The sequence below is a fragment of the Danio rerio genome, chromosome 7 (genome assembly GCF_052040795.2).
Source record: "Danio rerio strain M-AB ecotype USA chromosome 7, GRCz13ab, whole genome shotgun sequence".
Classification (NCBI taxonomy): Eukaryota; Metazoa; Chordata; class Actinopteri; order Cypriniformes; family Danionidae; genus Danio; species Danio rerio.
This window is the reverse complement of record NC_141027.1, coordinates 5,678,757-5,691,530: the sequence shown is the minus strand read 5'-3', so window position 1 is coordinate 5,691,530 and position 12,774 is coordinate 5,678,757. Positions and strand designations below refer to the sequence as shown.

Sequence of the window (12,774 nt, the reverse complement as noted above, 5' to 3'; positions counted from 1 at the left end):
CATCGGTTGGAAATTTAAGCCACAGTAATGTCTGTAATTAACAGTGAGGCTGTTTCTGCACAGAATCCAAATTAACCTGTTCAATCACAGAAAACAGGAAATGCCATTACTACTATAATATTAATGACATGTTACAGCTGGCAGCTAGCTCTCTGCAACTCACATGGTCGCCCACTGAAGCTAAGCAGGGCTGTGCCCGGTCAGTACCTGGATGGGAGACCACATGGGAAAGCTAGGTTGCTGCCAGAAGTGGTATTAGTGAGGCCAGCAGAGAGTGCCCAACCTGCGGTCTGTGTGGGTCCTAATGCCCCAGTATATTGACGGGGACTCTATACTGCTCAGTGAGCGCTGTCTTTTGGATAAAATGTAAACTGAGGTCCCGACTCTCTGTGGTCATTAAAAATCCCAGGATGTCCTTCGAAAAAGAGTAGGGGTTTAACCCCGGCATCCTGGCCCAATCTGCCCACTGGCCTCTGTCCATCATGGCCTCTAAATCATCCCCATATCATAATTGGCTTAATCATTCTGTCTCTGAGTGATCAAAATGGCTGCCGTCGTGTCACACAGGTGGATGCTGCACACTGGTGATGGATGAGAAAATTCCCCCCATGTGTAAAGCGTTTTGAGTATCCAGAAAAGCGCTATATAAATGTAAGGAATTGTTATTATTATTAAAATCAAATAATTATAGTATACTAATTCAGATCATTTTAATCTCACAGACCACCTACTGTACAGGATCGCTGAAGCAGTTGAGAATCCTTGCTTTAGACAAACTATACATTTTGAAAATGAAGCTCGGCTGAGGCTGAAAAACAATGTTTTAAGGCACTGCAAACGACAAAGGCACATCACAAGACACTTCAGGAGAAGTCGTGAATTAATTTAGCTAAACTATCTCTACTAACTAACTAACAGTCATATCTCTCTCTCTCTCTCTCTCTGTTGGTAAATCGCTGTAAACAAAAATTTCTCCTCCACATTCCATAATGCACAGTGCATCGGCCTACGGCAGCTGGATTAGTCAAAAAGGCGCAGTACTGTTTGCGGTTGGGTCTGTTTTAGTTTGGATTATATGCTCACCACAAACGAACCGCTCCAGGGTTTGTTTAAAAGCAAACCGAGACCACCTGTTCAAGGAGGTCAAGGTACGTTTTTTTTTTTTTTCGCTTTTGGTGCTCAATTGCATACAATTGATATATTCACACCTGCCCAAACGAACCGCACCAAGAGGGAAAACAAACTCTAGTGTGATTCAACCCAACTCAATAAGTCCGGTGTGAAAGCACCCTTAATTTAGCTCTTAATTTTTTTTTTTTTTTTTTTTTTTTGTGGTGTCTTTAATATTTTAGTGTCCAGTGTATTTTCATTCAGGGATTTGTGTGCATGTATTAGTTCAATAAAATCTGTTTTGATAAATGCTTACATTTTTTATATTTCCACACTAACTACAATAATGCTGGAGTAGCTTTACAAGCTTTATTAGGCTCCTTAAATAAGCAACTTAAAGAACATATGTCAGTTGTTTTATATGAGGATTTGGGGGAAAACCTCTATGTAAAGTGTCAAAAAAATGTATCATTGCAAATTCAGATAGACTAACTCAACCTCCAGCAGTTCCCTCTAAAACCAGTTTGATAAACACTGCTTTCAGAAACTGTGCAGAGATCAGTGGTCTAGATTCTGGCTTAAAAACGTCCTAAATACATCAAAAACAGAAATATCTGCCTTTGTATTTATAAATTTCCAACATACAGGCATCAGTGTTAAAACAATTCCCCTCATCACAGACACAGCCAAACAACTTTAAATGATTATTTTGACTGAAAGAGCTGTTTGAGTCACTTTGTTTGTGTCTTTTCTTTCTCCTCAGCTTTACCCAGATCTACAGTGACTGTGACACCAGACAGTGCTGTATTCACTGGAGAGACAGTCAATCTGAAGTGTGTGATTGAGTCTGATCACAGTGACTGGACATATGAGTGGTATACAGACAAAAACAGTGTAAAGTTACAGTCTGGTGGTCATTACACTGTAAACAGAGACACTCTCACTATCAGAGGAGCTGCTGAGTCTGATCAGGGTCAGTACTGGTGTAGAGGACAGAGATCTGGAAGACCAAACTCAACACAATCAAGCTCTGCTGTTTCTCTCTTAGTGAAGGGTGAGCTGAATATTATTGTCCTCATAAACTCTCTTTACTAACACATACCCATTTCAGAATTAAATGATCTCTTACTACACAAACGAACTGCACCAAGAGGGAAAAGAGTGTGCAAGCGCCGCAAGATGGCGCCGCGTGCACACTCTGCAGCTTCTCTCTCTCCCGACAAAACGGTGTTTTTGTGTTCTTCGTCTTGTACGACGAAGTGTTATTGTACGTCAACGTCACGTTTATCTGTCCTTAAGCACGCATAAAGTCGAACATTTCTGCTCGACATCGGTAGCTCATTTGCTATATGCCCTTAATGTCACTGTATTGTTTACAAATTTATTACCCATGTTTATTCTTTACACCATATTTTATGTGCATTGTATATACTGTAAATTTTCTTTTTCTTAAACTCTACTACTTTTATATATATATATTTTTATATTAATGTTAAGCACCTTGGGTCTGAGAGTAACGCAATTTCGATTCTCTATGTGTCTTGTACATGTGGCTGAATTGACAATAAAGCTGACTTTGACTTTGACAATTCTACACTTAATTCAGCTCTATGTATGTTTTTTTCTGTGTCCCGTGTATTTTAATTTAGGGATTATTGTGCAAGTATTAGTTGAATAAAATCTGCTTTAATATGCATTTTCATATTTCCACACTAACTCTTATAATGCTGGAGTAGTTTTATAAGCTTTATTATGATCTTTAAATAAGCAACACATTGGACACATTTCAGTTGTTTTATATGAGGATTTGGGGGGGAACATCTATGTAAAGTGTCCAAAAAATGAATCATTGCAAATTCAGATGGACTAGATCTTTAATTTACTGCATTTCTCTGTTTTCATCAATACTGATTAATTTGTGTATTAATGCAGAGAGACCAAAGCCTGTAGTGAAGCTGAGTCCAGCTAAGCGAGTGTTCACTGGAGAGACAGTCACTCTCACATGCTACATACAGACAGGAGGAAACATTCAGTGGATCAAATACAGCTGGATTAAAGATGGAGACACTCACAATCCACACAGAACAACATCAGCAGCAGAGTTGAGTTTCAGAGCTGATTCTGTGTCTGTCAGTGGTCAATACAGCTGTAGAGGAGAGAGATCAGACTCACAGAGATCAGACATCAGTGCTGCTGTTACACTGACTCTATCAGGTGAGGCTTCATGTTCATGTAACGTAATGTTTTCTGCGTTGTGTTAAAATTGATGACACTTCATATGAATCCTTGTCTTTCAAGAGTTCACACTTAGGAGGCCTTAAATGCTGTAAATTCATCTTCTAGTTGTGCCAGACTATCACTCATACAATTTAAGGTCCTCCACAGACTACATTATAGCAAAGAGAAACTCTCAAAGCTCTATCCAGACAAATTAGATAATAAATGTAATAGGTGCCCACAGACCCCATGTAACCTCACTCATATGTTCTGGTCGTGCCCTAAATTGTCTGAATTCTGGCGGTTATTTTTCAAGGCAATCTCAGATATCTTGCACATTAATCTAAACCCAAACCCTCACATCGCTATTTTTTGGAAAACCCCCAGATGATCTTCATGTCACAAACATTCAAAATAATGTCATCGCCTTTTCCTCCCTTGTTGCTCGCAAAAGAATTCTTTTAATGTGGAAATCGAAACAACCACCCTCAATCAAAGTTTGGTTACACGACATCTTAAGTCTTTTGAAATTGGAGAAGATTAAGTTCTCTCTCAGAGGCTCGCCTCACAAGTTTTATATTCATTGGAGGCCACTACTAAATTATTTTGATGATTTAACACCTCTGGAGGTGATCATTTAAGAAATCATTTCATGGTCGGAATTACTATTATTATTTTTTTTTCTTTTAGTCTAGCATTTTTTCTCCGGAAAAAGTCATGCCCTAAACTAGACGCATTGGTTTAACCTCAGCACAACTAAAACCATAATAACCAAGAAGTAGGTAGCACATCATTATAATTGATGTAACTAGCTACTGTATTTATTTTGTTTCATTTATTCATTTATTTGAAAGCATTTATGACTGTATCTCAAATTGTACTATCATCATTATTTTTGTTTTATTGTTAATATTTTATTTTTATTTTATTTGTTTATTATTATTATTATTTTATTTATTTTATTTTATTTTTTTATTGCTCCGTCTTCTGTTATACGTTTTACAAGAAAAGTGGCTATGTGTTTGGATGGGTGGGATGGGTGGGGGGTTTTGGGGTTGAATGTTTACAAAAGTGTTCAAAAAAGAAAAGCAGATATTGGACATTTGTATACAACGAATGCTTTCCACTTGTGTTCAATAAATAAAGTTTATAAAAAAAAAAAAAAAAAAAGAGTTCACACTTAGTTGATGATGAATAAAAAAAGCGTGTTTAGCATGCTGTTCCGGCAGAGAGCCCTGAGCCCAGAATATCCTCGAGCACGGGGATTGAAAGGAGAGAGGAGAATTTGAGCTCAGGGAGGTCTCAAGAACTCCCCTGCTTGTGAGCGTGCTGAGATATACTGAAGAGTTGCCTTAAGATGCTATTTGAAGTAGTCAATTTACTTGTGGTGTACTCTCAGAAATAAAGGTACATGAGCTGTCAATGGGGTGGTACCTTTATAAAGAGTACACATTTGTACTTTAAAGGTCCATAATAATACTTTAAAGGTACATATTATTACTTAAAAAGTACAAAGTGTTCCTCTTAAAATGTTTAGGTACTCATATATACTTTTAAGGTATCAATATGGACCCTTTAAGTACAAATGTGTACTCTTTGAAAAGGTACCACCCTAGTGACAGCTCATGTACCTTTATTTCTGAGAGTGTGTAAGTTTTTGGTCGGTGGGAGGAAAACGGGAAACTCAGAGAAAACCTATGCGTACACGGGGAGAATATGCAAACTCCACACAGAAACGCCACCGACTCGGAGAGGAGCCGAACCAGCAGCGTTCTTGCTGTGAGGCAACAGTGCTAACCACTGGGCCACTGTGCCGCCCTTCCAGAGAAGGGGAGGAGTAGGCGTGGAAGGAAGGTTTCTTTAAGACGAAGATGACTGGAGTAGAAAGCTCTAGTTATTAATAGCGTGTCAGTATTCATCTGATTGGTGCAATATTCAGAGCTAATGACGTACCAGCTGTGTTCAATCATAAGCACAGGATCCTCTCGAAATTAGCTTATAAACAAACCACACTTATATCACGTCCTTGTTTATATGGAAAACAATGGAACATATAAGAGGACTTGTGCAGCCTAACAGCGTGTAGTGATGTATTCACTCGCACTATGAGAGAAAAATAGCAAAACATAATGAAAAATAATTGACAAGCATCTGTGTATGCATCACAAACAGGACTTCACAATTATACAGTTACATCTCCAGGATTCATTAGTTAAACGAAATATGACACATTAAATCACTGCATACACTTGTGTGACCTACCGCTGTCGATTCTCATGCAGACTGGGGAAAAGCGAAGCGCGCGCACTACCCAAATCAACATGGAGACAGGAAACCCCAAATATGGTCATGACAAGTGGAATTACAAAATAACAAATATTTTTACCTTTCTGTTTTGCACTTGCTACATTCACATCTCTACAATCATCATTTCACATCATTATTTGAGGCTCGGTTCTTTCATTATGCAGTAGTGTTAAAGTGTTTTTTGTTTTTTTAACAATTTAATTAATTATTTACTTTTATTAACTCAACATTAGTAGTTCTCTCTCAACCCAGTTTGATAAACACTGCTTTATAGGACAGAAACTGTTTAGAGATCAGTGGTCTAGATTCTGGCTTGAGAATGTCTTAAATACATCAAAAACAGAAATATCTGCCTTTGTGTTTTTAAAAATTTCCACATACAGACAACAGTGTTAAAACAATTCTCCTGATCACAGACACAGCCAAACAACTTTAAATGAATATTTTGACTGAAAGAGCTGCTTGAGTCACTTTATGATTCTGTCTTTCTCCTCAGCTTCACCCAGATCTACAGTGACTGTGACACCAGACAGTGCTGTATTCACTGGAGAGACAGTCAATCTGACGTGTGTGATTGAGTCTGATCACAGTGGCTGGACATATGAGTGGTATAAAGACAGAAACAGAGTAAAGTTACAGTCTGATGGTCATTACACTGTAAACAGAGACACTCTCACTCTCAGAGGAGCTGCTGAGTCTGATCAGGGTCAGTACTGGTGTAGAGGACAGAGATCTGGAAGACCAAACTCATCACAATCAAGCTCTGCTGTTTCTCTCTCGGTGACGGGTGAGCTGAATATTATTGTCCTCATAAACTCTCTTTACTAACACATATCCATGAGACATCTATGTAAAGTGTCCAAAAAATGAATCATTGCAAATTCAGATGGACTACTTCCCCTTCATAAGGGAACTCCTACGTGTGTCTGTATAAACAAAATTTGGGAGTGTTTTAGACGACCAATCACTTTTGAAGATATGAAAACGGGCCACTGAAATGCCAATTCAATTGGCGGAGCTTAGCTCCACAGATGAAACTGATGAGCCAATTAGGGGTATATCAGTCGGCTGTGTGAGTTAGCTCGTCAGAATTGTTGCTTCAGACCCGATCTGAGACTGAAGAACCCTTCTGCTGAGCTGACTTTCAACATTGAAGAAAGCCTTACCTTCACCAGTGTGGGAGAAGACGTTTTAGCAGCGGTTGAGCTGGGTTTCTCGTCCCTTTGGTGTTTTGCTGGTGATCTAAAAGAGCAGTTTTCTACAAAGAGCAGAATTCCCTAAGAGAGCACACTGTCGTGCAGCGCGTCTTTTTAAAGATGTGCGTTTCTGGATGCGGTGGTTTTCTCGCCCTGGATGACAGGCACGAGTGTTGCATCACATGCTTGGGGGTCCAACATGTTGATGCGGTGCTCGCGGACAGTTCTTGCCCGCATTGCGATGGCTTGACTGTTGCTGTTACTGAGGTAGCGGCAAGCACTTTTATTAGGGTAAGTCACCCCTGCTGCTCCCCACCAAGTGGTTAGCACTCGAGCAGGCCTGAGGGTTACAGTGGGGGCTAATCCGTCGCCTTCAGGCCCGCGGACCACTCGCTCCTCATCAGTGTGCTCTGTTTCTGCTTTGAGTGGGAGCGCTGATCAATCCTCAGGACTGGCTGCACTTTCATTAGATTGGGGCGTGATGTCCATCACTGCATCCAAGGGTGGGTTGACATGCTCTGAGGAGGATCCGGACCCCCTACCAACCTCCGGGGTTGTCAGTATGGTTACAGATCTGAAATCGGACATGTTTGCCATGTTATACCGGGCTGCTTCGGCCGTGTGGCTGGAGATGGCTCGTCCCTGAGAACCGCGGCCGGACCGCTTACACGTGTGCTACGTGGAGGTGAAAAAAAAAAGCCTTCTAGATCCCTCGTCCCCTTCTTCCCGGAGGTACACAGAGAGCTCACACAGGCATGGAGGGCACCTTTTTCTGCCCGGTCCTCATGCACTCCCGCTCTCACCTCCCTCTATGATGAAGCAGCCAGGGGATATAAGGCGATTTCCCAGGCCGCTCCACTTGTGGAGATTCGCCCAAACTCCCTTCCAAGGCATGCAGGTTATCTGATACTCTCATGGCCAGAGCCTACACTGCGGCAGGTCAGGCTGCCTCCGCTCTGCAGGCTACAGGCACCTATCAACGCTACCAAGCCGAGAAGCTGGCTGAGATGCAGGAGGGAGGTTCTTCCCTTGGCTTGCTGCATGAGCTCCGCACGGCAACCGATTATGCTCTCATGACCACCAAATCGGCTACTCGTGCCCTGGGGAAGACGATGACCATATTAGTGGTCCAGAAATGCCACCTTTGGCTGAGCTTGGCTGATATGAGTGATGTTGACAAAGTTCGATTTCTTAAAGCTCCCATATCCCAGGCTGGCCTGTTCGGCGACACCGTTGGGGATTTCACCCAGGAATTCTCCACGGTGAAAGAGAAGTCCAAGGCGATGGGTGAAGTCATCTATCAGCGGGCTTGGAAAACTGCTCCTCTGACCCTTCCGCTGCGGCAGCTCCTCGCCGAGGGCAACGCCGAGCCTCCTGCGGGACTGCGACGCCACCGCCCCAGGGAGCTGTTTAGCCCAGGAAACGGACCGTGAAGTGTTCCCGGGACAGGCCATTCGAAGAAGAGGGGACCTACTTTTTCCTCGGTGGGGGGGCGAGGATTATCACATCAGTCCACAACGACTCTAAACTCATCGCTGGCGGCCTCTGGGCCAGCGGCAACTAAATTTCCAAAAGAGCAGTTTCCTCTCTCTCCGCATGCGGAAACCCGAGCACTGCCAGTCTGGGACGCTCCACCTTCCAGCTCACAGCACCGGGACCCCTCGCCTTAGGCCCTCAGAGTGCAGCAGAACAGACTCCTTTCTCTCACTCCGGCCTCACCGTGAGATCCAGGGAGGAAGGTAAGAGAAATTGCCTTATTTTCAGCTCTTTCTCTGGATGCACTTCTTCCCGGGATGAGCACTCCCATCCCAAGCTGCCCCTCCGCTGGCAAGTCAGTGATCAATTCGATGGTGCCATTAGCGCATGCTCTGCTGGCTTGGTTAGCTCCTCTCAGCGCGTGGCGGTGGCTCATACGAATGGTCAGACTCGGCTATGCGATTCAGTTTACTATTCGCCCTCCCAAGTTCACGGGTGTCCTTTCCACAAGGGTTATCCCCGAGTGTGCTCCTGTCTTGCGAGAGGAGATTGCTGTCCTCCTGGTAAGGGATGCAATCAAGCAGGTCCCTCCAGCCGAGATGAGGTCCGGGTTTTCCAGCCTGTATTTCATCATGTCCAAAAACTTTCACTTCAGCGTTGGTTGGCTCTGCGATTAAGTCCCCAGACGGGCATGGGGAGCGGATACGCACCGGGTGTGCATCACTCCGCTGTGTCTCCGCACCCTCAGCCCCTGGACAGATCTGGCCTTTCTACGGGCCGGAGTGCCCCTAGGGCTAGTATCCAGGCATGTTGTCGTAACTACAGATGCCTTCAGCACGGGCTAGGGGGCCGTGTTCAACGAGCATGAAGCCGCGGGTTCGTGGTCCTGACCTCGTCTGCATTGGTATATCAACTGCCTGGAGCTGTTGGCAGTGTATCTAGCTCTCCACCGCTTTTTACCGGTGCTGGAGCAGAAACTCCAGTTGGGGATCTGGAGGCATTTTTGGTCTGCGAATCGTGCCTTAAAATCAGGCCCGGTTACTTTCACATTGTCATGAGACCTCGCCTGGCTATGTGCCCAAGGTTCCTACCACTCCATTAAGAGATCAGGTGGTGAACCTGCAAGCGCTGCCTGCAGAGGAGGCAGGCTCAACCCACTCACTGTTTTTACCCGTTCGCGCTTTGCCCCTTTACGTGAAAGATCTTGTGACCAGATCTTTATCTGTTACGGTGGTCGGCAGAAGTGAAGTGCCGTATCAAAACAGAGGTTGGCCCACTGGTTGGTTGATGCCATCGCCCTCGCTTATCAATACCAGGGCGAGCCACGCCCTCCTAACGTGAGAGCGCACTCTACTGGAGGTGTCGCTTCCTCATGGCATTATTACGTGGTGCCTCTCTCACAGATATCTGCAGAGCTGTGGGTTAGGCAACACCTAACACATTCGCAAGGTTCTATAATCTTCGAGTGGAGCCAGTTTCCTCCCGGTTATTGGGTAAGCGGAGCCGGAGTGAATGCATGGCTCAATGTGCGGTCAAGCCCATTTGGTCTACACGCATAATGAGGATCGGTGCCAGCTATGTGCATCCCTACTTGGTGATGCCATATGCATTATTACCACGATGTGTTCCCCCTTATTAGGCGGTCCCGTGTCTTCCCTAAACTGCTAACCAGCTTACCATATGTAGCACTCCCCCTCATTAGGGCTAGTCCATATGTCTCTTACCATCAGGTCTCCCCTATCTGGGTAGCAGGTGGTCTCAGCTGCGTCCTCCCCCTGCGGGGACTGACGCTTTCCCAACAAACTGTCGTATTTCCAAAAATCCCTAGTCTATATTAGCTAGGTAAAAGCACACTTACGACTCCCGAATTAACATTAAACATTTATTCCCATGTAATGGTAATATGTTGGGTCTAGGAGACGTTGGAAGGTTGTGCTCTTGGTGATGTCAGTGAGCTTACACTTTGGCTTGGCAAACTACACATCAGGAGCGCGACGGGCTTTGGCTGCAGTGGTGCTTTCCATACAGTCTCCCAAAGTCTGTATATAAAGACACACATAGGAGTTCCTTTATGAAGGGGAATGTCCTGGTTACGTAAGTAACCCTCGTTCCCCGAATAGGGAACGGAGACGTGTGTCTCCACTGCCACAGCACCCGAGTTTCCAGCTGGGAGCTGAGCGATCGGCTTTTCAGCAGGCAAAATTCTGACGAGCTAACTCACACAGTCGACTGATATAGTTCTAATTGGCTCATCAGTTTCAGCTGTGGAACTAAGCTCCGCCAATTGAATTGGCATTTCATTGGCCTGTTTTTATATCTTCAGAAGTGATTGGTCGTCTAAAGCACTCCCAAATCTGTTTATACAGACACACGTCTCCGTTCCCTATTCGGGGAACGTGAGTATGTAACCAGGACGATCTGTAATTTACTGCATTTCTCTGTTTTCATCAATATTGATTACTTTGTGCATTAATCCAGAGAGGCCAAAGCCTGTAGTGAAGGTGAGTCCAGATCAGCGAGTGTTCACTGGAGAGACAGTCACTCTCACATGTGACATACAGACAGGAGGAAACATTCAGTGGATCAAATACAGCTGGATTAAAGATGGATACCCTTACTATCAATACAGTCCATACTATCCATATACAACAAAATCAATACAGTTTAGTGTCACAGCATCTTCTGTCCATCTCAGTGGTCAATACAGCTGTAGAGGAGAGAGATCAAACTCACAGAGATCAGACATCAGTGCTGCTGTTACACTGACTGTATTAGGTGACGCTTCACATTCACATCTCTTGAATCAGCATCATCATCATCATCATCATCATCTATATTGGAGGCTCAGTTCTTTCATTATGCACCATTGATTCACCAGTTGAAAAGTGTTTTTTTAATTGTATTTATATTTTCACAATTTAATCAATCATTAATTTTTCATAAACTCAGCCTCCTGCAGTTCCCTCTCAACCCCCAATTTGGTAAGCCAGACACTGATTTATAGGACAGAAACTGTTTAGAGATCAGTGGTCTTGATTCTGGCTTTAGAGAACGTCTTAAATACATTAAATGAAGAAATATCTGCCTTTGTGTTTCTAAAATTTCAACATACTGGCAACAGTGTTAAAACAATTCTCCTGATCACAGACACAGCCAAACAACTTTAAATTAATATTTTGACTGGAAGAGCTGTTTGAGTCACTTTATGATTCTGTATTTCTCCTCAGCTTTACCCAGATCTACAGTGACTGTGACACCAGACAGTGCTGTATTCACTGGAGAGACAGTCAAGCTGAAGTGTGAGATAACACCTTACTACAGTAACTGGAGATATGAGTGGTATAAAGACACACACAGAAAGAGTGTGTTACAGATGTCTAAGCTTCAAACTCTCACTATCAGAGGAGCTGCTGAGTCTGATCAGGGTCAGTACTGGTGTAGAGGACAGAGATCTGGAAGACCAAACTCATCACAATCAAGCTCTGCTGTTTCTCTCTCAGTGACGGGTGAGCTGAATATTATTGTCCTTATAAACTCTTGTTACTAACACATGCACATTTCAGAATTAAATGATCTTGTACTACACAATTCCACACTTAATTAAGGTCTATGTATGTTTTTTTTTTCTGTGTCCCGTGTATAGTAATTCAGGGATTATTGTGCAAGTTTTAGTAATAAAGTGCAAGTAATAAAATCTGCTTTAATATGCATTGTTCATATTTCCACACAAACTCTAATAATGCTGGAGTAGTTTTATAAGCTTTATTATGATATTTAAATAAGCAACATATTGGACACATTTCAGTTGTTTTATATGAGGATTTGGGGGGAAACATCTATGTAAAGCAGGGGTGTCCAAACTACAGCCCGCAATCAGTTTTGTGGCGGCCTGCGAGGCTTTTTATAAATATTAATAGAATCTGCCCCGCTATACAAAAATGAACGTAATTCCATAAATAACCACCGGGTGACGCTATGACGTCTTCAATTAGGCAGCAGTTCCTGTTATGAAGTAAAACGAACCGAACAAACGGAAAGTAACATAATTCATAATCACGTTTTGGCGTGCAATGGCACAACCAAGAAAAAGGTTGGGGCAAAGAATATTTCTTCACAGAAGTCAGCGGGAAATGTGTCTGTTTAATTTACCAGGGATCAGTTGCAGTAATGAAGGAATATAATATTAAAATACATTATGAAACAAAGCATCAGGCCTTCAGCTCTTATACTGGTGCCGAACGAGCTTAAAATGTAAAACAATTAGCAGCTGCCTTATCAGCTCAACAACAGCAGTTTTTTCGCGCTAATAAAGTGCAAGAAAATTCTACGCTGGCTAGTTAGCTCAGCTAACCGCACAGCACAGGAAACCCTTCACTGAAGGAGAATTTATATAGGAGTGTCTGATGAGTGTTGCAACTGACTTTAAATCAGTCTATGATTTAGGGTTTTGCAATTACTTAAAATTTAA

At 43.0% G+C, this 12,774-nt stretch overlaps 1 protein-coding gene across 1 annotated transcript in view; it reads left to right on the top strand.

Moving 5' to 3' along the window:
* The window catches only part of LOC137496070 (basement membrane-specific heparan sulfate proteoglycan core protein-like), a 70,337-nt gene that overhangs the window by 9,139 nt on the left and 48,424 nt on the right, over positions 1 to 12,774 (top strand). Inside the window, exons 3-5 of the mRNA XM_087260109.1 lie at positions 1,874 to 2,164; positions 6,131 to 6,421; positions 11,534 to 11,812. Coding sequence (XP_087116235.1) covers positions 1,874 to 2,164; positions 6,131 to 6,421; positions 11,534 to 11,812 — 861 coding nt within the window. The remainder of the gene's footprint in view (positions 1 to 1,873; positions 2,165 to 6,130; positions 6,422 to 11,533; positions 11,813 to 12,774) is intronic.